This window comes from Salvia hispanica, chromosome 1 (genome assembly GCF_029641045.1).
Source record: "Salvia hispanica isolate PSC_SH4W2 chromosome 1, Shi_PSC_v1, whole genome shotgun sequence".
Lineage (NCBI taxonomy): Eukaryota > Viridiplantae > Streptophyta > Magnoliopsida > Lamiales > Lamiaceae > Salvia > Salvia hispanica.
In genome coordinates this window covers 302,473-328,026 of record NC_142692.1, presented here as the reverse complement: position 1 = coordinate 328,026, position 25,554 = coordinate 302,473, and the positions used below count along the sequence as shown (strand labels likewise).

General features: G+C 36.7%; 4 protein-coding genes and 1 non-coding gene across 8 annotated transcripts; 3 read left to right on the top strand and 2 right to left on the bottom strand.

Annotated features, from left to right (window-relative positions):
- Positions 1–158: 158 nt before the first annotated feature.
- Positions 159–3,821, bottom strand: LOC125222456 (dol-P-Man:Man(5)GlcNAc(2)-PP-Dol alpha-1,3-mannosyltransferase-like). 2 transcript variants are annotated; one of them, XM_048125080.2, is made up of 13 exons: positions 3,563–3,819; positions 3,440–3,474; positions 3,114–3,251; positions 2,662–2,730; positions 2,431–2,588; positions 2,234–2,300; positions 2,089–2,142; positions 1,794–1,882; positions 1,415–1,531; positions 1,064–1,197; positions 892–970; positions 628–684; positions 159–534 (listed from the first exon to the last, which is right to left on the bottom strand). In XM_048125080.2, exons 1-13 carry the CDS (start codon positions 3,738–3,740, stop codon positions 351–353), a joined length of 1,359 nt encoding a protein of 452 aa, XP_047981037.1. In that variant the 5' UTR covers positions 3,741–3,819; the 3' UTR covers positions 159–350. The 2 variants fall into 2 exon arrangements, with proteins under 2 accessions (XP_047981037.1, XP_047981038.1); XM_048125081.2 differs by lacking the exon at positions 2,662–2,730 and having other exon boundaries at positions 3,563–3,821.
- Positions 3,822–4,771: 950 nt separating this feature from the next.
- On the top strand, positions 4,772–5,601 carry TSPO (TSPO(outer membrane tryptophan-rich sensory protein)-like protein). The gene has a single exon (XM_048125085.2). The coding sequence runs from the start codon at positions 4,888–4,890 to the stop codon at positions 5,389–5,391; it is 504 nt and encodes a 167-aa protein (XP_047981042.1). The 5' UTR covers positions 4,772–4,887; the 3' UTR covers positions 5,392–5,601.
- Positions 5,602–8,085: 2,484 nt separating this feature from the next.
- Positions 8,086–17,893, top strand: LOC125222455 (uncharacterized). The gene is made up of 27 exons (XM_048125078.2): positions 8,086–8,296; positions 8,392–8,566; positions 8,750–8,874; positions 10,595–10,717; positions 10,834–10,977; positions 11,086–11,723; positions 12,191–12,312; positions 12,408–12,499; positions 12,600–12,804; positions 12,889–12,952; positions 13,275–13,423; positions 13,504–13,574; positions 13,674–13,847; positions 13,977–14,048; positions 14,307–14,408; positions 14,488–14,577; positions 15,175–15,250; positions 15,347–15,443; positions 15,564–15,633; positions 15,714–15,893; positions 15,985–16,107; positions 16,232–16,315; positions 16,399–16,583; positions 16,673–16,811; positions 16,905–16,964; positions 17,194–17,298; positions 17,496–17,893. The coding sequence occupies exons 1-27, from the start codon at positions 8,210–8,212 to the stop codon at positions 17,607–17,609; spliced, it is 3,666 nt and encodes a 1,221-aa protein (XP_047981035.1). The 5' UTR covers positions 8,086–8,209; the 3' UTR covers positions 17,610–17,893.
- Positions 17,894–18,241: 348 nt separating this feature from the next.
- On the top strand, positions 18,242–20,459 carry TPK1 (thiamine pyrophosphokinase1). 3 transcript variants are annotated; one of them, XM_048125083.2, is made up of 7 exons: positions 18,242–18,403; positions 18,469–18,565; positions 18,700–18,772; positions 19,097–19,195; positions 19,515–19,764; positions 20,000–20,124; positions 20,231–20,459. In XM_048125083.2, exons 1-6 carry the CDS (start codon positions 18,271–18,273, stop codon positions 20,119–20,121), a joined length of 774 nt encoding a protein of 257 aa, XP_047981040.1. In that variant the 5' UTR covers positions 18,242–18,270; the 3' UTR covers positions 20,122–20,124; positions 20,231–20,459. The 3 variants fall into 3 exon arrangements, with proteins under 3 accessions (XP_047981040.1, XP_047981039.1, XP_047981041.1); XM_048125082.2 differs by having other exon boundaries at positions 18,243–18,403; positions 20,000–20,459; XM_048125084.2 differs by having other exon boundaries at positions 18,261–18,403; positions 18,464–18,565; positions 20,000–20,459.
- Positions 20,460–20,533: 74 nt separating this feature from the next.
- Positions 20,534–20,607, bottom strand: TRNAV-AAC (transfer RNA valine (anticodon AAC)). Its single transcript has one exon. It is a non-coding gene; the product is annotated as a tRNA-Val (tRNA).
- Positions 20,608–25,554: the final 4,947 nt, after the last annotated feature.

Genomic DNA, 25,554 nt, shown 5'->3' with positions numbered 1-25,554 from the left:
GCTATCATCCCAATTGAGCTTGGATTATTGCTATGATCCCATTTCAAAGTAGTAGTATTATTGTGAAGTGGATCATAAAATTCGGTCTGACGTATAACGTATCGGAAGGAGGTCTCTGATTTGGTCAGAGAAAAAACAATTAAAGTACAAATAGTAAGTTAAGCAAAAATAACAGTTAAGCAAAAACAGATTCAAGAATTGCCACTACGTACAACTCATTATCGAATGTAGGAGTATATCCTAAAGAAAAAAAGTGCCATGACCATACTAATACTACCATCCTCCACCTTTTTTGGACTACAAACTCTGCCTCAAAATCTGATTGACATGGGATATAAATTACTAGTATTTCATCTGGCCTTCTTTGAGTTTGCAGGTTTGCCGTTAGTAGTATTGTCCATGTATGGATACTCCGGGGGTGCCATCCACAGACCTACTAAGATGATTAAGTGGGCGCAGAGCAGCAGTGTTGATGAGTAGATATTAGAAGGGAAGATGTTCCAACATAACTCCACCATTACAAACAGAATTAAACTGTATGGAATAGATATTAGGGATTATCAGAGGGGACGGAGAAGCTGATAGTAATAGATTAGAGAATTAACGTTTCGAGGTCACGAGACCTACCGGAACCAAGTTGGAAATGGTGTTCGCCACAATAGATAGGGTAGAGAATAGAAATACCTGCAAGTAAATATATGACATTAGAAGAGTATATGTTACATGGAACCTATCTCGTTCTTTATTTTCGACGGTAGTTTGTCAGTAGGTGGTGGTTCTTTATTTTGTAAGTGACAGAAGGCCCAGAAAAGATTATTAAGAACGTCTACAAAAAGAGTAAAGAATGTGGTACTCGACTCCAACATAAAGGCAATGTCCAAGAGCACATACCAAGAGTAGAACTGATAATGGAGAGACCGAGCACACACGACTCCAACAAAGTTCCCAACAAACATAGTCGTTGCAATATCTGAATTGAGTTCAACAAGAGGATGAAGCAATGAAGTCGTGATTAAAATCAATTGTATAAGAGGGAAATGGATATTTATTAGCTGTTACTTACGCTCTGTTTTAAGCACCCTCGGATTGATATTCTGCTCATTGAGCCCTCTCAGGGGGAAAGAAGTTGGATTAATAAATTTGAGCTTCATTTGAGCAAGTTTACAATGCAAGAAAGAGAACAAACCTCCTTCATGCCTGCACCAAGTCAAAAGAAAAACAAAGACACTATATCAATAAAAAGATCATTTGTATGTAGCATTGGATTATGGGACACTATCTTTGCAAGTGATGGATATTAAAGGTCCAACTATATTAGAAGTGATAAGAAATTTACTTAAAAATTGATTATAAATTTAGCAGAAAAGGCCAGCTTAAAAGCCTTTAGTGGCATTGAAATGGTGATAATCCTTACCTGCACCATTTATAATGAGCAAAGACTGCAAGCAGAAGAAGATGAGCAGCCAGTAGAAACAGCGCAAATCCTTTTGAAATAAAAACCGGCTCTGGGACAAATTTAAAATTGACAGACCTGGATAATACAGTTAAACTTTTATCACTTGAAATGCCTATTTCATTAATCTCATTGCTATATAGTACGTCAAATATTTAACACTAGCTTATTTTCATTGTGATCCACAACCCACAGAAAAATTTTAAATCACGAAGTCACAAGAAATAGTTAAATAAACCTGCATACAAGTAAATATACGATAAAGTAAGTATACAATGTGCTGATACTGAATAGGTAACACGTGTCGAGCATAGAAAATTATCTGGGTCAATGGAGGTACCAAAAATGGACGAACACGCGACCAAGATTAAAAGCTCTTGAGAAATATGCGACTGGGTGTGATAATATGAAAGGTAAAGCCAAGAGAATCTGCATAATCATCCACCAGAAAACAGTGTAAAAGGTAAATATTTTGTCAGACCATGCCACAGTTGAAGATTACTTATTTTGATAATTTGCTAATTAACTCAATAAATAAATTTCATTATGGCAAATAAAGTAGAGGTATGTAACACATTATCAGTGACTCAGTGGTAACACTGATTTATTATCAAGAAGGATTTAAGAGCAATCACCTGTACTATGGCCGCACCTGCACCAGCAGATATTACCCCAAAAACATCCATAGCCTGCTTTCCATGTTTGACCCAGTAAGTTTCTTAAGATGTAAATGTCATTTTAGGAATTTTGACAAATGAAAAATGTTAGCAATCAGCTTACCTTCAGCAAGAGGAGTAACAATGGAGGTGCGAAAAGCAGAACATTCATCTTCACTGAGACAGCCCCACTGTGCTAACAGGAAGAACGTCTAACGCACCTTTAGGCAATAAATATATTCACCAATAAAGAATGATAACTTTACTGGCAAATGCATTAAGAACTAGAAAAAATAAATACAAATTTAATCAGTATGCTACCTGAAAATGATTAAACCTAGATGCCATTTCTGATAAAGAAATGAAATCAGTGCTGCATGGAACATTGTTGTGGCAAAACAGTCATTGAACAAGCGAAGCACAAAGATTGAGTGCAATCTTTTTGACAAAGTAAGCAGGCATAGAGCCCACCAAGGAAGCTGCAAGACATATGATCTGAAATCAAAACCTTTGCTACAAAGACTAGTTGTTCACTAGGATCAAACTCCATACCACATCCGTCTTCAAATAAATAAATAGAACCATCCCGAGATTCACAATGTAGAGTATGCCAAATAAAATCTGTAATCAATAGAACATCAGGTTATGACAACTTAGTATACATAATATCTCTAATGATCTTTCAAGTAATCACAAAATCAGAGTTGCAAAAAGAGATGTAGTTTTTCAGATTTTTAAAAGGCTACAAAAAATAATTATCAAACAAGAGTGGAAATAATATCAACGATTAAATTGCTTTACATTCATCAGAAATGCAAATTCTACCAATAAATAATCACAAAACAATAGGGAAGAAAACAGCAACCATGGAGTAGACAAAGCAATATAAGTAGCATGCAGTGTGGAACTTAAAGTTTATGGTTAGAAAGGGTAAGCTCCTACTCATCCAATTTGCACAAAGGCAAATAATTAGTTCAAAAGAATTGAACAAATTGCAAATTTACCTGAGCAGGATAAACCTCTCCACCAGTAACATACTGAATGGCAGAGTAGATATACAGAAATCCAGCTGGATATACCAGAGGCCCTGTATCACCTTTCAGTTTGCTGTAATCTCTTTCACCTCCCAGAAAACCAGTAACCTATCCAAATCAATTTGCACCTTTAACAGGATTCAGATAGAATTGAACTTTTTCTTTAAAAAATGGTTTTTTTTCAATTCTATGCCAACTAACTTCCAATAGTCTTTCACATACGTTACTGCAAGTAATCACCAGCAATACTAAAAGTATTTTCTTTCAGAATTGAAAGAAAAACATGGAATTTTCACCTGTGACATGTAAGCATCCCAATCAATTTTCGTATCTGAAACACACGAGCGAAACAATGATTAAGACATAAATATGTAGCTAACCTAACTCAATTGCAAAGAAGAGAGTGAATTTCTCGTTACATGGAACATATGCGATGATGAGAGAAACCAGGACGGCGTCCGCGAGGAGCACGGCGACGGCGGAGGATAGCTTGGGGTTTTTTAATACTTTTTTAAAGAAATGCATATTTTTTGTCCCCTCCGCCTTCAATCCAGTGGCGGCGGAGGTGGATCGCGCGGCGGAGGTTTGTCGCGGCATCGGACTGAGACTGGTTGCGCGGTTTTATTAAATTTTAACACTGAAGCTCTCAACTATTAACGTGAAACGCTGCGTTTCGCGTCAACTGTTAGGCCGGATTTGACACTGGGAGAGAGGACTTACTCAAAAATCCAAACCAATTGTAAAAGTTAAAAACAGTTATTGCCTCCGTCCATACAAATTTGTCTCATTTTTCCATTTTCGTCCGTCCTCTAAAATTTGTCTTTTTTTATTTTTACCATTTTTGATAGTACACTTCATATTCCACTAACTCATTCTTACTCACATCTTATTATAAAACTACTACCTTTGTCCGTGAAAATTTGATACAGTTTACTATTTCGGTCCGTCCCTGAAAATTTAATACACTTCACTTTTACCATTTTTGGTAGTGGACCCCATATTCCACTAAATCATTCCTACTCACATTTTATTATAAAACTAATACTGTAAAAGTAGGACATACATCCCACCAACTTTTTCAACTCACTTTCCATTACATTTCTTAAAACCCTTGTCGGGTCAAAGTGTAGCAAATTTTGGGGGACGGAGGTAGTAATATACTCCATCCGTCCACGAATAGGAGTCTCATTTCTTATCGGTGCGGGTTTTAAGAAATGTTAAGAAAAGTGAGTGGAAGAAAGTTAGTGGAATAGGGGTCTCACTTGTATATATTAGTTTTAAATGATATGTGAGTGGAATGAGTTGGTGGAATGTGGGGCCTCTTTACCATTTATGGTAATTATGAACCCGCGGATGAACCAAAATAGAAAAACGGGACTTCTATTTGCGGACGGAGCAAGTATAAAAGTAAGACTCACGATCCACTAACTTTTTCAACTCACTTTCCATTACATTTTTTAAAACTCGTGCCGGATCAAAAGGGGACAAATTTTGGAGGATGGATTTTGCCGTCATTAAATGACTTATTATATCAATAATAGAATTTTAGATGTTAGAATTAGGAGTACCAAGTCTGTTTCTTTATTTAGATGTTGAGAAAAATAATCAAATAAATGAGTCATTATAGATAAAGACGGTCCACTCTACATATTCTCCGCCACCTCCTCCCCACCCTTCACCTCACCAATAATCCCACCATGACCTCAAACACCGCCTCATCCAATAACACACCAACGACGACGACATGAACCACCACCTCCGCAACAAGAGCAAGAACTTGGCCGCCGCGCGCCGCGGGCTAAAGTCGCTGAGCGTGGCCGTGGCCCTGCCCCTCTCCCTCACCCTCCTCGACATCTTCCTCTTCGGCTCCTCCGCCCGCTACACCAGCCTCCACAAGCCCTTCTACGTGCCCTCTCTGTGGACTCTGCACCTCGCATGCGTCGCCACCGCCTTCCTCTCCGGCTTGTCGGCGTGGCTGGTGTGGGCCGAGGGCGGCCTCCACCGGCAGCCCGCCGCGCTTGGGCTGTACCTGGCGCAGCTGGCCGCGAGCCTGGCGTGGTACCCGGTCGTGTTCAGGGCGGGCGCCGTCTGGCTCGGGCTGGCGCTGTGCGCGGCCTTGTTTGGGGCGCTGGTTGGGTGTGAGCGGGCCTTCCGGAATATGAATCCCATCGCCGGGGATTTGGTCAAGCCCTGCTTAGTGTGGGCGTTGTTGCTCGCCCTAGCTAATCTTAGGCTTGTGTATCAATGATTAATTTGGATGTTGTGTATCTCCTTTTATTAGGTTTTGTTATGTTGTGATATGGATAGATAGGTAGATGTAATACTTGGATTTATTGACTCGTAAAATTCTGGTGCCATTTTGATACTCCATGTTGAAAATAGGATAATATTATCCATTTCCAATAATTATCAATGGTAAACGGAATCATGACTAAATGAAGCGTTATATATTTTCCAACTATGATCTTTGATGTTTGATTGTTTTCGATTAAACACTGCGTAATTGATTTCTTCATCTCGTTCAAGTGAAGATAGGAGCCAAGTCTGGCTATGATATGGACTCTGATACGCCACCAACAGCTGCAGCACGTGATCCATGAATAACAACCGAGATGAGCAACCCAACAGCTGAGACAATTGAACCACGCAACCTCCTCTTGGCTCAATAGGAAGAAGACTTGCCCAACAAGATACAAGGATAAGATTAAAGTCGTAAGTAGCAAATCTTTATGATTATCTTTTATTTTAGTTATGTTTTTCTTCTTGGATTGAATGTTTTTTAGAATATGATTTATATAAGTTTTTTTTGATTTTCTTCTTAAATATTTTCCAAATCATAAAGTTAAACCAAGTATTGTCCAGAAAAAATAAATAGTAGAGTCTATTGGAGAGTCAAAATCATTGATAAATAAGACGAATACTCTTTTATCATCAAGTTTTTTGAAACCCTAGCATCTCAAATAGGGTTCAGCTCTTCAATTTATGTTCAATTAATCTCTTCAGTTGCTGGTGTTCTAATCCGATAGATCGAAGGTCTATCAGGCTATCCCCAAAATTTGAGGGAGGCAAGCTTGTCGATTGAGGCCACGCGACGCTTCTCCTTTCCTTTCCGATTGAATTGCCCCAAGGCTTCCATCTTTTCCTCCGCCGCCCCAATTTCCTACTGTTTTTTAACAAGCAGTACATAGCTTATACATTAACAAGAGTTGAGACTTAAAAGCGACTACTCGTCTATTATAAAAATGGGGCCAATTATATAAACTCTTAGGCTAAATAAACAAAGGAATGAAATGGAAATAGGAATACCATTTCTTTCCATCGTAATTAGCCCCCTTTCACAAATGATATGCACAGTTTATAACAAAATCAAATGTAATTAGATATTTGTTTGATTTACATTGTATGCATGCTACATTATTCAGAGTGCACATAGTTTATTCTATCACACCAAAATTTAGTCGATTATTTAATCATCCTCTTCTCTACTACTTTCTCCGTCCAAAAAAAAAATAGTCAATCTTACTTATGGATGACATGAGTTTTAATTAATAATAGTAGAATACAAAAAATGGGAGAAAAAATAGATAAAGTAGGAGAGGAAAAGAGAGAATGTAAGAGAAAACAATAGATAGAATACAAGAGAAAGTTTCTATTTTCAAAATGAAACTATTTTTTTCATTGACACTCAAAAATGACAAAACTAGACTATTTTTTACGAATAGTGAGAGTATATTACTCCCAGTATGTCTCCCACTTGACCCGTACAGATTTTAAGAAATGTAATAGAAGTGAGTTGAAATATAGCTAATTAAACGTGAGTCCTAGGGATTTACCTATTTTAATTGTACTTCAATTTTACATCATAGCCCCTCATATTAATTAAGGAATGAACTATAGTACTTTCAAATAAATTTTAAAAAAGAAATAGGAGTAGTACTTAAAAAAAATTCTAATAAAAATATTTTATTCTCATAAATTTAAACAAATATTTTATAATGTTTTTTCTAGTTTTAATAAGAAATATGAAAATAAGTAAAAGAAAAAAAATATAAAAAACAGTGAAGATATTGATGATTGAATTAATATTAATTAAGTAAAAATAATTTTTAAAAAAATGTAATAATATATGGAATATGTTATGAAATTATTTAAAGATTAATTTTGCTAGCATATTATATTTTTCACTTTCCTTCAATACTTAACGTTGTTTTTACTTTCTTTTCAAATATCTAACAATATCTAATATAATACTTGTGAAATTAAAAGGTAGAAATTAGAAAATAAAATATCAGTAATTTTAAAAAACATATATATGGCATAATACTAGAGAAATTCAAAATAAATGAGTATTTTGCCCATTTTTTTTTAGAACAAAGGAATAATTATCTATCTTCATATCATTGTGATAGTTTAAATAAAATGAATAAAAAAACTTATTCCATTAAAATATGAATGACTATTCTATTTAAATTTTATTTGTGAATCTTTTAATAATGGTAGATATTTTGAAAAATAAAATCAATTACATATTTTCTAATATAAATGATTTAAGAAAAAATTGTAATAGTATATTTTTTCTTATATAATTGTAAATATGGTCAAATTTGTCATAGAAGTATGTAACTAATGATGTTACCAATTCAAAATACTTGCATCTTATCCAATTCAAATTTTTATTCAATTCAAATTTGAAGGGCATTTTGTACGTACAATTTTTGTAATTTATGTACTAGTTACAAACGTTTTCTTTAGTAATTAATGTATATCTTGCACCATAATCAATCCATTCAAATATATTTTCTTCCCAATCTATTTATCCTATACAATCAATTAAATTTAACGCTAATATAAATGTCATCTATAAAGAGAATTCTAATAAACTTCTATCCTTCTCACTCGTAGAGTTGGGTAGACTTACTAAATTATATAAGTACAAATATTATATTTATATATGCACACAAGAATCATCTCTTTGAAACATCCCTTGATTTTCAGTTGGAAAATCAAATTTTGGGATCAAAATTTAGCTTCTTTTTTGGCCATTTTAGGTTAATCGATCTGAAGATATGGTGGAAACGAGGCGGAGTTCTTCTTCCTTCAAGCGCCCCCTTCCCTCACCTCCATCATCCCTCCCAAATCGCAAACGATCCAAGGTTAGGGTTTTGTAATCTAGTGAATTTGAGCATTTCCATCTTGATTGGTCGTTTCTGGTTGTTTTTCCAATTTCGATTTTTTCGAGTTCATGCAGGGAGCGGAGGCGTCTTCTTCTTCTTCCCTGAATGATTTGCCGTCTTCGGAGGAAGTCGTTGACGCGGTGGAGGGGAAGGAAGTTATAGCCGGATCGGCTGATCTAGATAACGGCGGCGCAGAGAAGCCATCGGAGGATGTGGCGGCGGGCCAATCGTCGGAGGCCGTGGTTGCAGGTGAGGTTTTGGCTCTCTCGTTACTGTTGGTGCTATATCATGCGCTGCATGTGTTATTCTCTATTGAATTCCGGTGTCCAATTCAGTTATTTTTCTTCTTAACTTCTTCAAAATTTGATCTTCTTTTCTTCTTCTTGTTGGGGGGAAAATTTGCTCCTTTTTGATTGTTTGCGCTGGAAGCAGGTGATTCCATAACTGGTGCAGAGAAAGGGAAATCTAGTGGGCCGCCTTTGAACCGCGGAAAGAAGGGGCAACTGAAAACTAATGCCGGGGCTGCATGGGGAAAACTTATATCCCAGTGTCCACAGGTAGTCTTACTCTTTCAGCTAAATTTTGCATCTTTCTTATTGCTTCGATTAGAAATGAAAATTCGATTTTTGGGCCGATATTGTAATTGCCTGTCACATAGAATTGATGTTAGATGGTATTCAGATCCACTGCAGGTGCAAGCCCTTCATTATTGTAATGGTATTAACTTTGTGGGATTTAACAGGATTAGGTTCATATAGAGTTTCAAGTGTCTGTCTCAGCTTTAGGTTTGGAGTACTAACTTTTTGATAGTTAGGCTTTCTTTTTCTTTTTAGTTGTGGAGTGGGGTGGGAGGTAAGCCTTTCATCCCGAAGGTCTTATTTTGTCCGATACTTAAAATGGTTTAGTGTCAATTATCTACTGATCACTGGTGGAAGGTATCAAGTGTAATTTTCTTTGGCATCAATTTCACCCGCATTATGTTTGAAAGTTCAAGTTTTTGCCTTTCAGAATTTCTTGTAGTTGCCTTATCGGGTCTCTTGTTATGTTCTATCATTAGTCAGAACTTCACTCTGAAACAAGAGTGGGTCCTTCGTTCTCTAGGGGCCATAGTTCAGTCTGTGACATGTCAAAGAACCCTCTTTCAATGTATCTTTTACTTTCTAGACAAATGATTTAGTCCCCCTTATCCAAGAGCGCTAGAGAGAAACCCGGGGGTGGGAAGAGGAATTGTTTAGCACCCACGATTAGTTACCTAGCTCATCCCTGGTCCAAAGAAAATATTTTCCGTGGTAGTCCCACTCCTGTTCTGTATATTTGAAAATAATCAGGAAATAGGCTATTTTCGTATTCTGATTTATCCAGTATGAAGTATCACAATGTCGAGATAACACATTTTCTGATATAGAAATGCATCATTAGATTTTTATTAGTTATTACTACCTCCTTCCCATAAAATAAACTAATTTTTCCATTTTGGTTCGTCCCATAAAAATAGATATTTATATTTTTCGCAACTTGTGCATTAAAACCCGTGCCATCCCAAGATGTGGTATTTTTACGGGATAGATGGAGTATTATTTATCTAGTTGCTATTAGTTTGTTAGAGATAAGTTTATATCTTAGAGTTTGATTTGGTTTAGGAGTCTAGTTTTATCTTTTAGAGTTTTATTCAAGTTGGAGTCTTTTTTAGATTCTTACAAATTGGACTTAGTTCCCTACTTTCCGGAAGATAGCCTAGTATGTCAATTGTCTCATACTTTTGCAGTGCTCCCTGCTTTTTTCTTCATTATTATCATTTCAATTGTGTGATATGCTTTGTATGCTGAGATATTAGCGAATGCATATGGCCATATGGTTACGCCTGCGTATTACTCCGAATCGTTTTCCAGTTCCTGTTCTGATGTCTCTAGTACAGAGTATCATAATGTCTGGAGAACAGAATTTCCAGAAGCTGAGTACCTTCTGCTGAGTAATTTCTTTTTGCTTATGTATAAGAGTAGTCGCTTGTGTATGCTTGTTTATCATTGATCTGGGATTGACTAGACTAGACCTTTTAGGTGGAGATAGGTGGAGATAACCATTAGCAATTATTGATGAGCATTTGCCATTTACCACGTCTGCACCTTCAGACTTTTGTTTCTGCGCATTCTGTTTGACAATTGGGTTGCTTTTAAAGCTTTGTGTTGTGGTGAGGGATTTTATGCCCAAGCATGCTTGTGTTTTCACCATTATATGGTGCGTGGCCATAACTATATTTGTGTGATGATTTCCTCCTAGAATCCACATGTTGTCTTGCATTGCCCAATATACACTGTTGGCCAAGGCCGCCAATGCAATTTATGCGTGAGAGATCCAACAATTAGTAAATCTTTGTGCAAACTGAAGCGCATGGAGTCTGAGGTAAACTTCTATGCTGAAGTTAATTTTGGTTGGGAGTTTAAGTCACATATGGTTCTCACCATCGCATTGGAGTGGATTCAATGTTTATCTGTTTGCTGGTTCCATGTCTGATTCAGGAAGGAGAATCACATACGCTGCTTGAAATCACTGGGAAAAAAGGATCTGTACAAGTGAATGGAAAACACTATTACAAGGATACCACGATCCCTATAAATGCAGGTGATGAGGTGGTGTTCAGCTTGTCCGATAAACGGTCTTATGTATCCTTTCTTTTCTAAACACTTAGTTCCTTTACCTGTTTATTATATGATCTGCTATGCATGGGCACACATATCTGTCTTCTCTTTATGGCCTTAACTAACTATTAGGTTTTCCAACAACTCACCAATGAAAGTGCATCTCCGATGGATGACCCAACATCGGTTAGTATGTTAGAAGTGCATGAAGGACCCATAAAAGGTTTGCATATTGAGGCCAGATCAGGAGACCCTTCTGATGTTCCCTTTGCAGCAACACTGGAATCAGTAACGAGTCACCCTGAAGAATTATCTCTCCTTCCTTCTTCATCCCAGGATGCTGGAGATGCCCAACATGTTTCTGAGACGCCAGCTTTACCAGAAACTTGTGAAATGGCAGACACTAGAAACAAAGATGCTTCTGACCTTAAAGATGTTGCTATGTTACCAGTTGCTGAGAAAGGTGGTGTTTTATCTCCTGATGTCTCTATTAAGAAATTCAATGTTGCTGCTGAGAATGGGAAAACTCTTCCACAAAGCAATGCCTTGGGACATCGCTTTCCAATTTCAATAGCTCCAAAATTTGATATCAGTGGCACGATATCTAAGATTCTTGATGAGCACAAGGCAGCTAGAGATCAGGGCAAGGATTCTGATCCTCCCATTTCAATATCATCGAGACGTGAAGCCTACAAAGATGCTTTGCGACAAGGACTGTTGCATTGTGATAACATAGATGTTTCTTTTCAGGATTTTCCTTATTATCTGAGGTAAAAGTCACATTCATGCTGTCAACGCTTCTTGTCCCATAATATTTTTCATGGATAAAGAACAAACGGTTGCAAATCTGGAATTGTATGACACTGATTTACAGAGATTGAGCTATAAGTGATATGTTATGGACAATTCTTGTGATTATTTGACGGCTGCTTTCTAGATAATTTTATTCCATAACATCAGATGTTTTGGTGAGACTTAATAATGTACTGGGATAAGCTCTGTATATAATTATATATGTATATCCATCTATTATTATACATATTTTGTAAATGATATTCTTGTTTATTCATATTTCTTGGTATGGAGGGTTCTATTACATGCTTAGTTACTTGCATAGTTTACTTTCATTTGCCTGTCTATGAAACTTTGTTTATTATATTTATAAGTTTTAACTTTTAGTTCTGTCCTGCGGCAGATTATATTGGTTTTCCATAATAATTACTCGATTTTTTGGCAGTGAAAACACAAAAAATGTTCTCATTGCTTCCACATACATACATTTGAAGTGCAATAAATATGTGAAGTTCACTTCAGATCTCCCTACAGTATGCCCGAGAATTTTGCTGTCAGGTCCTGCAGGTAATGCAGTTTTGTTTTCCCGAAATTTGTGCAAGTACTTTTCTGTACTGTTCCCAACTAATCTTAATGTTATTTGGTTGTTCTTTTCTTTATAGGTTCAGAAATATACCAGGAAACATTGACCAAAGCACTTGCCAAATATTTTGGTGTTTCTCTTCTTATTGTTGACACTGTTCTGTTACCTGGTGTAAGTTTCTATGCGACCTAAGTTCAATTTTATTATTGTTATTTGCTGTTCCAGAAATTAATTTACTTATTATTGATGCACAACTATTTTCATTGTCTAGGGACCGGCAATAAAAGAAGCTGATTCGGTGAAAGAAAGTACTAAATTAGAGCGAGCAATTGTATATTCCAGACGGAATCTGCATCTCAAAAAACCAGCTTCAAGTGTGGAGGCTGATATTACTGGGGGTTCTACTATGAGCTCTCAGGCTCAACCCAAGCAGGAAGCATCTACGGCTTCATCTAAATCCTATACCTTCAAAAAGGGTAAGTCTCTGAAAGCTTTTCTTCCTTGTCTTTGTTTAGCCTGTAGAGAAATTGTATTAATTGATTTTTTTGTTGTTTTGATAGGTGACAGGGTCAAGTATGTTGGTTCTTTGCCAACAGGATTTTCTCCTACTCAAACTTCCATAAGGTAATTAACTTTCTTCTTTTTTATATTTATCTGGTTTGGTTCTGTTACTCTTAAGTGCTTAAGATATGGAAGTCTGTGGCTATGAATATACGTGGGACAATATGTCGAGTTTCTTTACTGTATAAGTAAAGACCAATGACCAGTTAAATCTGGAGATTGATATGATTTTTTTTCAACAATGAGTCAGTGACATCTTTCAATGTTCCCATCCAATCAAAATTTGCCCATGTTCGAAAGTAACTCAGCTGCTAGTTTAGGAACTGCATTCTTTGATCAGGTGGGATTATGTTCTCTAAGCTGTGATTTCCAATATTTTGTACAGGGGTCCAACCTACGGTTACAGGGGCAAGGTGTTACTTGCTTTTGAGGATAATGGCTCTTCCAAAATTGGTGTTAGATTTGATAGAACAATTCCAGAAGGTAATGATCTTGGAGGCCTCTGTGAAGAAGATCATGGTTTCTTCTGTGCAGGTAATATCCTTTGACCTTCAGTCTATTGTGTATCAAGTAATTTAATCTGTTCATTCATTAACCATTTTCACTCTATGCAGCTGACTTACTCCGCCTGGAGAGCTCCAGTGCTGATGACATTGATAAGCTTGCCATTAATGAGATTTTTGAGGTATAATTCATTGTAAAAGTATAAAATGTTAAGTTGATCTACTTTTTTATTGCATATTATGTACTTTCCAATAAACACTTAAATTTTTTCCATTTGTAGGTAGCTTTGACAGAATGTAAAACCAGTCCATTAATCCTGTTATTGAAAGACGTAGAGAAGTCCATGGTTGGGAATTCTGAGGCTTATGCAGCCTTTAAAGTTAAGCTTGAATCATTACCAGAAAACATTGTTGTGATAGCCTCACATACTCAGACAGACAGCCGCAAGGAGAAAGTGAGTTTAAGCTGTGTTATACTTATTCTTAATGTTGCGATCCCCTTCTCTCCTGACCCCTTCCTGCTTTTTTTTTTTAATTCTCAAATGAAAGAAAGTAACCTCTCATCTTGTGTATGATGGATGCAGTCTCATTCTGGTGGATTACTTTTCACAAAATTTGGAAGCAACCAAACAGCATTGCTCGACCTTGCTTTCCCGGTATGTCCTGGTTAAATTAGAGACTTTCTATACTCATCCTGTTATCATCTCTTCTATTCACCTAATTCTTTTCATCTTCATGGGTAGAATCATATTTAGTGTTTTCTGTCTCCGAATTTCACGGGGAGAGCTCAAATGTCCATAAAGCTTGTGGAAATAAATAACTACTTACCTAGTAAAACTATGAAAAGATATTTTGGCCACTCAATTTTTATTGAATTAGCTCCTCTTTGAAGACTAAACCTTTTCCTTTTACAGGATAATTTTGGTAGATTACATGATAGGAATAAGGAAACTCCAAAGATTCTGAAGCAGCTCAGCCGTCTTTTTCCAAACAAAGTGACCATTCAGATTCCCCAGGTAAGCAGATTTTTGCTGCTCTATGATATTTCTATCATTAAGGAGAAGCAGGCCGCAAATCTGGTTTTCAATATTGCAGGATGAGGTGGTTTTAGTTGACTGGAAACAGCAGTTGGATCGGGATATTGAAACAATGAAATCACTATCAAATATTGGTGGCATTCGCACGGTGTGTAACTTAAATGAATGACTGCTTCATTTTTATTTGCCTGATTAAATTTAATTTGGGCTGCTTAGTCCTCTTTGTTTTCTTCCTGGAGTTGCTTTAGTTAGATCACTTATATATATCAAGAGAACTTTTATTGTGGTGTTTCATCTGTGCCCACTACTTCAAAATTATCTGATTCCTGAAATACATCTGTCCAATATATTAGTATTGTGGATTGAATTCTGAATTCTTTCTTGTTGAGCTTCTGTTACAAGTCACAATGCCTAAGTGTATCTGGAAAACTTCAGTTGAAACCCTTTTACACATTTCTATATTCTGGAATAAAGTTCGTTGGGAAACTTAAATTTGTTAGATTTTGTTTAAGAAGAAATTGATAAGGAAAACAATTTGACATTTTCAGAACTCTGCTTGTTTGGGTGGACTTTGTTGTTTTTATAGTATAATATTTCTAGTTTTAATATCAGGAGGATATTTCGTTATCTTTATGGGACTACTTTTACTTGACAGTGAATGTGGGTATTGTTTTTGTGATGATAAGATTTGGTGTCATAATTGTGACAGTGTGTAACTTTTGCTCTCTCTTCCCATGAATTGTAGGTCCTAAATCGAATTCGTCTTGACTGCCCTGATCTCGATTCACTATGTATTAAAGATCAAGCTTTGACTAATGAAAGTGAGTTGATTTTGCACAACTAATGATCTTCAAATTGGTTGTTATCTGCTTCAGTTTGTGGTAATCCTAAAAATGGTTGTTATAATATGATTATAGACATTGAAAAAATTATTGGCTGGGCGTTGAGCCATCATTTTATGCATCGCTCTGAAGACCTACTTAAGGAGCCAAAACTCGTCATTTCAAGTGAAAGGTAACTATTTTAAAAATATTTCCCTTAGCAATGAACAAGGCTAAATTGACTGGTGATGAAGGAAGGACTTTCTGGTATGATAGTTCTGACTGTTTCTCTATGTCAATGTGTATTTTGTAGCATCAACTATGGGCTCAATATTCTACATGGCATTCAGAATGAGAATAAGGGCTCGAAGAAATCTCTCAAGGTGCAGAATTCAGCCCCTAACTAAAGTCTTCATATATTGAATTGCTTTCGTGTGTAATTGGATGACTCCCTGAGTTTCAGGATGTGGTTACTGAAAATGAGTTTGAGAAAAAGCTCCTTGCTGAAGTTATTCCACCTGGTGATATTGGAGTCACTTTCGAAGATATAGGAGCATTGGAAAATGTTAAAGAGACCTTGAAAGAATTGGTGATGCTACCTCTACAAAGGCCAGAATTGTTCAGCAAAGGACAGCTAACTAAGGTAAAGACATTGTTTTTATGGAGTTTGTTGGATCTAAAAATACCCGCTACTAAGTATTGCATCTTTTTTTGCTGACCATGTAATCTTGCAGCCTTGTAAAGGAATTTTGCTTTTTGGACCTCCTGGTACTGGTAAAACTATGCTTGCAAAAGCTGTGGCTACTGAAGCTGGTGCAAACTTTATCAACATTTCTATGTCCAGCATCACATCTAAAGTATAGATCTTCGTAGACCTTCAATTTGTTATTCTTTTTTTTACATTTTACCATTTAACATCAAAGGTCCGGTCTTTATTTTATCATATCTCACATTTTTTGATCATTTTCTTGTTTGCATCAGTGGTTTGGTGAAGGAGAGAAATACGTGAAAGCAGTCTTCTCTTTGGCCAGCAAGATAGCCCCTAGTGTTGTTTTTGTTGATGAGGTTTGTCCAATGCTGTGGTGTTTCGTTAATGTTTCTTACCATTCTTAGACTCCTTGTCTTTTCTTATATCTTTATGGCTGTAGGTTGATAGCATGTTAGGAAGACGAGAAAACCCTGGAGAACATGAAGCGATGCGCAAAATGAAGAACGAATTCATGATGAATTGGGATGGTTTGCGTACTAAAGATAAGGAACGTGTATTGGTGCTTGCAGCCACAAATAGGCCTTTTGACCTTGATGAGGCTGTAATCCGGAGGCTTCCTAGGAGGTTTTTCTGTCTCACAACCTACAACATGTTTGTTTGTTCGCTAAAAGGCAACTGTTACCAGTCATTTATATTTGTGTGAACTGGTGCAGATTAATGGTCAACTTGCCTGATGCTCAAAATCGGGAAAAAATATTAAAGGTTATTTTAGCTAAGGAGGAATTTGCTCCAAATGTTGATCTTGGAGCAGTTGCTAGTATGACAGATGGATATTCAGGAAGTGATCTAAAGGTCCTTGATCTTAATTTTAATTTTCATTTCTATTTTTTTAGGGGGCGTTCTTTCATTTGTACTCTTCTGATTTGAATAACTTTCTGTTTACAGAATCTCTGTGTAACTGCTGCACATTGCCCTATAAGAGAAATTTTGGAAAAGGAGAAGATGGTTAGTTTTTTTTTGTTGTTGCTCATCTGGACTTTTGTTCGTGGTGGAAACCGCATCGTAGCAGTTGCTATCATGTGCCCATCTTCAGATTCTATGATCAAGCATTTGGCCTTTTTCCATTTCTGGCTTCAGAAATTCTGTTCTTTAGGCTGCCTTTTTTGCATGTGTTTGTCGATTTCATACATGAAAGAATGTAGTAAAGCTTACGCTTATCAATATAAAATTACAGGAAAAAGCATTGGCACTGGAAGAGAATAGACCATTACCGCCATTGCACAGCAGTGCAGATGTTCGCTCCTTGAGTATGGAGGATTTCAAATATGCACACGAACAGGTTTATATCGATTAATTTGGATCTCTACGTTTCATTCACTCACTAGGAACTTTCTGGTCTTCATAGTCTATTAGTCTATCAAAAATTTTAATCATTATGTCTACAATTACTTAACTGGTAACAGTCATTTATATTGTGTGCACAAAAATTATGAATATTTCAGGAGAACTAAAAGTGTAGTTTTTGTGAAAATGCAGGTATGTGCAAGTGTGTCGTCAGACTCACAAAACATGAACGAGCTGAACCAGTGGAACGAGCTGTACGGAGAGGGAGGATCGAGAAAGAAGAAATCACTAAGCTACTTCATGTAGAAGAGTTTTCAATAATGGAGGTGTATAAATTAAGGGGTATAATGTATGGATGATGTTTAGGGGTTATTTATTCTTCGTTCTGAGGTGGTTTGCAACCTGTGCTCATAGAAATCCAATTTCAGGTTCCCTCTCTATTTAAGTCCCTTGTTTTTTTTTTTTTTTTCTATACACTACAGGTATCTAGCGGAGTGATATTTTATTTTTCTCTATCTTCTCTGTATATTCAATTTAATTACTACAGTATATTGTACTGTAATCAATAACTGCCATCTTTTCAGTTTTCATATCGCTAGAGTAAAATGATTTAGAAGTTATCCTTTTTTCTTATTTTTTTCAAGTGCTGGACTTGTGTAAATTGGAACAAAATTTGTGAATCTTGCTATACGTGTTGGTTTTTGTTTTAATTGCCACAGAGATTGCTAGTTCACATGCCATATGTCATGCATAGTTTAATTCATTATAGCAATCCAAAACTCCAAAAAATAGTTTTGGTTAAGAAACGAAATTTTAGTTTACAGGTAATTAAATTTATAAAAGCCAACAAATTGTTTATCATAATCATTTTAATCCGTCTTTGAATTAATAAAAGTAAATTTTTTATGAAATAAATACTTAAAAGTCAAAGATATACTGTATCTTCATTAGCGAAAGCGAGATTCCGATGCGAGGTATGGAGTTAATGAGTCATTCGTGTGCGTTCCTCCTTTCCAATCCGCCGCCCACCGCGCTCAAATACGTGCTCGTCATCCTGAACCGGGACCTCCCGCGATTCACTCCGCTTATTTGGAAGAACGGTGATTTCGAGTTCATACTCATTAATTTTTCACTAGTTTGTTTATTTAAGTGTTTTGTAGAGCAGCACAAATTCGTATTTGCGCGGACGGTGGTGCCAACAGATTGTATGATGAATTGCCGTTGTTGTTCCCTCACGAACCTAATTCAGCTGTTCGTCAAAGGTTCGACTTCGATCAATATATATTAGTCAACAAATTAATTGGTTTCAAGTAGTACATTGTTGTAGGGCAAAAGGAAAACAAAAAAGTTTGATGTCAAATATTGAGTTCTCACATGTTAATACTGGCTGATCCAGGTATATGCCAGACGTAATAAAGGGGGACATGGATTCCGTTAGGGAAGAAGTTTCACACTTCTACACAGATTTGGTAGGTTTATTTATGTTATTGAATCTCACTACCAATATGCACATCTTTTAACTCTAATTTTTTTGTTTATCCACTTCCTAAGGTGCGTGACTAATTTGGAGAGGTTATACAAATTTTTGCTAAGCTTTCCTAGCAAGATGGATGCAGTTACATCTCCATATTCATCATGCCTCCATTTGTTGCTTCTCCAAATTTTTCTTATTAAGTTTACATGCTCTCATAGTTTATTCATTGATTCATTTAAGTCCAACAATTTAAATCTGGTGTGGTTTTCTGCATTTCATGAGAATTGTATCATATGTACTAAATTGCTCTTAAGTGCAGGGAACCAAGGTAGTTGATGCTTCAGATGACCAGGACACCACAGATTTGCATAAATGTGTTGCATATATTCGAGATTTACCTAATCTGGAGCATCAAAATGTAAGTCTACTGCTTTCTACTTAATCATCTATGTGGATTAAGTCTCTGTTTATGGTGGAATGACAAGGTTAAAGGAAAAAAGATCAAATCGAACAATCTGCTATATTTTGTTTATTTGTTTGCTTCCAATACCCAAATTTTCCTGTTTGTACTATCAGTTACACAGTCTGGTATATTTTGCTTGTTTGGCTGGTTCTGATACCCAATTTTTCTTGTTTGTACTATTAGTAATCTTGTTGGTAATTTGGTTTGGATTATTCTCTCTCTGCTTTCCCTTGGCTTGTAAGTTTTCCACTCCACTAACGCATGTTTCCACCAGACTTGCATCCTTGTTGCTGGAGCACTAGGTGGAAGATTTGATCACGAGGTTGGCAACATCAATGTTCTATGCCGTTTCTCAAGCACACGGATAGTTCTTCTATCCGATGATTGCCTCATCCAACTTCTTCCCCGTAGTCATCATCATGAGATCCATATTCATCCCACCATCGAGGGACCACATTGCGGCCTCGTACCCATTCGCGGCCCATCAAAAAGTAGCACCACCACAGGGCTTCAGTGGAATCTATGTGAGTATCTATGATGACATCCATTCTTTTCACATTGTAGGATATTTACTCAAGCTGCATATCATGTGATTCCTTTTCCCATGAGCATCAACTCTGCCACAACTGGGATACATGTTATGACTGCTGAACTGTAGTTATTTAATGCTTATGTTGAGTGATCTGCCTTGCGTCTATCTAGTGCTAAGTTAGAGTCTGATTCATCTCTAATGCTATGCTCTTGTGATTGTGTTTACAGCTGATACAGAAATGAAATTTGGTGGCCTCATCAGCACATCAAACTTGGTAAAAGATGAAATAGTAACTGTCCAATCCGATTCTGATCTCCTTTGGACTATATCCCTCAAATGGATTGGATGACTGGTGCGTGCTAACTGATCTCACAAAATGACTCTCAATGCTGCTACAAATTCTGATAATCTCTATCATTCTTGTTTGTTCACTATGATGTGAAATTGGAAAACGGAAGCTATTGTTGAGGATTTTGCCATAAGGTTAATTGGGCTGAAGTCTGAAGATGATCGCAGGTTGCGGGAAAGCTCCTAAAAGTTGTGTTCTTATAAAGTGTAGTTTTATCGTTTGAAGCAATAAATTAGTGTATACTGAATATATAATGTTTACATGTAGGATGTCATATGAACAATGAATGTATCCCCCATTAAAGATTTGTTCTGAGAATCATTACTTTCTCAAATAAATGTTAATTTTTGTAAAAAAAAAGCTGTAATTGAATCAAACTGGGACTCTCTCTATCTGTAATAAAAAAGAAAAGTGGCTTCGCCCGGACTCGAACCGGAGACCTTCAGTGTGTTAGACTGACGTGATAACCAACTACACCACGAAACCGGATGTGAAGTTATTCTCCCAGCTACTTATTTTACAAAATAGCATATTTCCCGGCACCAACAACTCAACAAAACCCCTCCACTTCATCACGGAGCCAGTTATTTTGGCGGCAAAAAAAGCCTTCGATATCCATGCTCTTCTCTTACGGATTCTGCTCTTCGCTGCAAACTCGGTATTTTGCTCGTGCTGAAATTCTCCATAATTTGCGCATTCTGCGCTTATAGAACAGTTTGCCTGCGGGCTTGAGAATCACCTGTAATTAGGGTTTGCCGCCATGGAAGTCGGAACCCAGAAGTCGGCGGTCATTATTCAATAACAATACTTCAATCATTTTTGATGTATTGTGGTGGGAGTCATTATTCAATAACAATACTTCAATCATTTTTTACTTGGTCTTTTTTTTTTTACTCTATCAAATGTGTATTAAATTTTATATTAATCATAAATTTACTCATAACGTTATGAAAAGAAATAAATATTTTTTTTAATCTCTTAACATAATCTTAACTACTTACATGACACCAGGCCGGCCCTTAACTATATATCTAGTGCATAAAAGTTTTAGTGGCCATGTGATCATAGTCAGCATTTGACAATTCTATTTTCATCAGAGAATGTTAAAACGGAAATGATGTTATTAAAAAATTGATTTTAGAATGACTTTGTGGCCTACAAAAATTGACTTTTCCATGGCCCCCAGGCCTCCAAATAGGAGTACCATCATTCTCCAAATAGAAGAATTAGTGCAAGTCTCCAAAATGATCTTTAAAATTTATTTATTTTTCCACAAAACTGTGTGTATATATCGTTGTTAAAAAGAAGCTTTGATTTGTGTGATTGTTCAGATTACGATGAATACTGATGATTCAGTCACATATTTATGTTTGTGAAAGGTGGACTAGGGGGTAGTGTAAAAAAAATTGTAGGTGATCCAATCCGAATTAATACGTGTGTGTTGTTGTCATTGCATTGCTTATTGGATTTGGATAGTGGTTGTGCACGGAGATAGTAAGGTTACGTTTGGTCGTGTTATTAAAGATTCAATAAATATATTATCTTACACAAGTTTTTTGTGAATATATATTATAACAAGTCAATATCTGGATTCACATCCAAATTTAATCGCTTATAAATATGATTAAGTCAACATCAGTATTCACAAGTTGTGCTTTAAAATCTTATACTACTATATAAAACCACAAGTGCTTTAAAGATTCTTCATTTCTAAATAAAAACTAATGTGCGTATCTATATTATACATATAAATTAGATAATTTAATTTAATTCACACTACAAAAAATCGCCAATTAGTGACGGAAAAATCCGTCACTAAACAGCGATATTTCTTCACATAGATTAGTGACAGATCAAGTTTTGGCAGATCTGTCAATAACAAACTTGTCAGTAAAAAGTTTTAGTGGGAATCTCCGTCACTGAACTTTTTGTGACTGAAATCATAAGCTACTGTTTGGCGTTAGTGACGGAGTTCTCTGTCACTAATTAGTGGCAGACATATATCAGTCACTAATTCCGTCACTAATTGTTGAGCTATTAATTCGTCACTATTTCGCGGTTTTTTTGTAGTTTAGTTTTCATGATATTCATTTTGTCAAAATCATTATTCAAGTATCGAATTAGTTCCAATAAGATAGAAGAAGATACAATAGTTGTACCTGTGACCAACCAATAAGCCACCCATTGGATTTCGAATTAGTCCGATTCATATTGCAGAATAATCAGTTTACGGCGAATTCGAGACAGCCCACCAATTTTCAAACTATATTGATTATATTCATAGGAACCTTGAACCCCGGTACAAAACATCTCTATCAAGCTCTAAAAAGCAAATTTCTTACGTCAAACGTATGTCTTATATTGACAATACGAAATACTTTGACATCCAATACACTGCTTCACACACACACAAACCATGTTTACGACTTTAAATAAAATTATACTACTTTGATTTAAAAATTCCATGTAAGCACCAATTTTGGAAATTATTCAAATCGAAATTGGTTTAGGAGGTGGGGTCTCCTTCCGAAAGAATTTAGCCACTTTCTCGAGGCCGAAGCAAACCTTTTCGAAACATAGACAAACACACCTTTTATAAACCTCAAACTTACTGCCATCCTCTTCCTTGCTCTCGTCCTCACGGTGCATGTACAGAATCTCGCGTGCTGATAGCAATCCGAAGATGGTGTAGAGGAAAGGGCTGGCTCCTTCGGGGAACACGACGGCTGCGAGAGTGGCAACCACCGTGTACCCTGAGCAGACAAAGAAACGCTCGGCTACGGGGGCCGGGCTGGGAGAGCGGAGGAGCAGGACTTGGAGCACGTGGTAGACGACCAAGCTCGAGAGGGCGACGAGCATTGTGATGGGGTGCGTGGTGAGTGGCTCATCTTTGCCGTGGTATTTCAGTTGCAGGAATGCAATGAGCTGATTGATAATTGAGGAGGTTATTTGGTGGAAAGATTCGGCGAACTCGGACATTGTAGAACTAATAAACTTCTAATTTCTATAACTTTAATCCACAAAATGGTCATATTTATAATCCATATTGTTGTCACTTGTCAACAAGTAAGATTTGTCAATGATAGATTGATGACCATTTTACATCAATTCTCAATCCAATGGCCCAATTCGCAACGTGTACATCAATTTCGATCCTATGGCCGTAATTGATACTACCTCTGTCCCCCAAAATTTGCTACACTTTGACCCGACACGGGTTTTAAGAAATGTAATGGAAAAGTGAGTTGAAAAAGTTGGTGGGATGTGGGTCCTACTTTTAAAGTATTAGTTTTATAATAAAATGTGAGAATGAATGAGTTAGTGGAATATGAGGTCCACTACCAAAAATGGTAAAAAGTGAAGTGTATCAAATTTTCAGGGACAGACCAAAATAGTAAACTGTATCAAATTTTTAGGGACAGAGGTAGTATCATGTTCCAAAGTTGGGATGTGATTGATTGAAATTATAATGACCCGACACTCATTTTTTAAACTAAGTTCTCAAAGGTTTCTACTTTGATTGGTAGTAATAAGTCCGATAGTGATAGTTATATGGGCTTTTCTAGCTGATTGATTGGAATGTTAGTCTACCCACTTGACCCGGGTTTGTTTTCTTGACCCGGTAAAATTTAGTTTATTATCTACAATTCACAGAATAGACAATATCACCAACACCCCTCCGATAGTGTGAAATCCAAATTTCCACATAGAATTTAGGGCACTTTGCAGACCATTTTGTCCTTCAATTCCTCTTCTTCTTCGTTGTGGCCTCACCCCAAATTGAAGTGAGAGCTCCAACACTTGAGTTTCTCCAGTTGTGGCCATAAGCGAACGATCGATTTAGAGGCGAAGAGAGTTTGCGTAAAAATGACGGGCGAACAAACTCAGACTAAGGTTTGTCTATTTCCCCTCAATTGGCTTCCCTTTGTTACCCTTTCTGATTGAATTCACAAATCGATCTTGCTGATATGTTTCTGATATGTCGTCGAAGGGTTTGGGTTCCCCTCTGTTACCATTTTTGTTCGAATTCACAAATCGATTTTGCATTTACAGTTCTGTTATTGCATTGAAGGGAGAGGGTTCCCTCCGTTACCATTTTCTATCGAATTTCACAAATGGATTTCGCAATTAGAGGTTCTGATATTGCATCGAAAGTTAGATATAATGTTTTTTGTTGACCTCTTGTTCCACGAATTTCCACTATTATTTCATTCAATTCTGAATTGTACTTTTCAATAGAAAGATTTTTGTAATTTGAATAAATTGATATCCTAATATTCCTGTAGTTTGGATTGAGCATCTTAGAACCTATGTTGATACCAGTATCTTGCTATGGTTTCCAGTTGGTGGACGAAACAATTTTATGATTTTTGTGGCAATCATTTTTAGCTATTGAAATCAATAATTCTCTATTTTTGCATTGTTCTTCAGGTTGCACGTCGGCGAAAAGAGCTATCATACTTCATGCTAGTGCTAGAGGAGATAATTACGAGCCATCGGTTGAATATGTTGGTTATTTGGATGTTAATCTCCATTATCATATCCAAGAAGAACAAAAAAACTAGAAGGTTTTGGACGAATAGGTTTTCATTGCTCGAGCGCATTTCGCCGAATCTACACCATATCAACAGATTGGTTGGTGTAACTGATCGGGCCTGCATAGATAATCTACGCATGGATAGGAACACATTCGGCCGACTATGTCGTTTATTGAAGGATGTCAGTGGTCTTGTGGATAAGAAGTGGGTCACCGTTGAAGAAATGGTAGCAATGTTCTTGGGTATACTAGCTCACCACAATAAAACTCGTGTGGTTGGTTTCCATTTCATTCGCTCATCGCAAACCGTTTCTCGTTACCTACACGTTGTCTTATATGGAGTGCTAAAGCTTCATGAGATTTTGCTAGTGAAACCTGAACCTGTTGATGAAAATTGCACCGACGCAAGGTGGAAGTGGTTTAAGGTTTGGTTATTTGTGTCAATTAATAGTTGGTTGAATCTTATATGCTTATCTCCAACTGAACTAATCCATCTCAATTTTTGTTACTCCTTCAATAGGGTTGTCTAGGAGCATTGGACGGGACATACATCAATGTTCGTGTTCCTGCCACAGATCTTCCCAGATATCGCAATAGGAAAGGACAAATATCCACCAACACATTGGCTGTATGCGACCGCCGTCTAAGATTTGTCTATGTGTTACCTGGGTGGGAGGGATCTGCCGGGGACTCGAGGATATTGCGAGACGCACTCAGTAGACCACTTGGCTTCAAAGTACCAAGAGGTATTATATAATTTATGGTAATTTTTGGGTCAGTAGTTCCACTCTTGTTTTGTATGTTCCTACAGCTTAGTATTGTCTTACGCAGGACAATACTATTTGTGCGACAACGGGTATGCGAATAGTGAAGGCTTTATCACTCCATACAAAGGA

Coding starts and splice junctions, on each gene's coding strand:
- TSPO (XM_048125085.2), top strand. CDS start 4,888: ATGAACCACCACCTCCGCAACAAGAGCAAGAACTTGGCCGCCGCGCGC.
- LOC125222455 (XM_048125078.2), top strand. CDS start 8,210: ATGGTGGAAACGAGGCGGAGTTCTTCTTCCTTCAAGCGCCCCCTTCCC. Junction 11,724..12,190: donor GATTTTCCTTATTATCTGAG/GTAAAAGTCACA, acceptor ATTTTTTGGCAG/TGAAAACACAAAAAATGTTC. Junction 13,424..13,503: donor TCATGGTTTCTTCTGTGCAG/GTAATATCCTTT, acceptor CACTCTATGCAG/CTGACTTACTCCGCCTGGAG.
- TPK1 (XM_048125083.2), top strand. CDS start 18,271: ATGCGAGGTATGGAGTTAATGAGTCATTCGTGTGCGTTCCTCCTTTCC. Junction 19,196..19,514: donor CTAATCTGGAGCATCAAAAT/GTAAGTCTACTG, acceptor TGTTTCCACCAG/ACTTGCATCCTTGTTGCTGG. Junction 19,765..19,999: donor AGGGCTTCAGTGGAATCTAT/GTGAGTATCTAT, acceptor TTGTGTTTACAG/CTGATACAGAAATGAAATTT.
- LOC125222456 (XM_048125080.2), bottom strand. CDS start 3,740: ATGCCGCGACAAACCTCCGCCGCGCGATCCACCTCCGCCGCCACTGGA. Junction 2,589..2,661: donor TTTATTTGAAGACGGATGTG/GTATGGAGTTTG, acceptor TATGTCTTGCAG/CTTCCTTGGTGGGCTCTATG. Junction 971..1,063: donor GAGGGTGCTTAAAACAGAGC/GTAAGTAACAGC, acceptor AACTCAATTCAG/ATATTGCAACGACTATGTTT.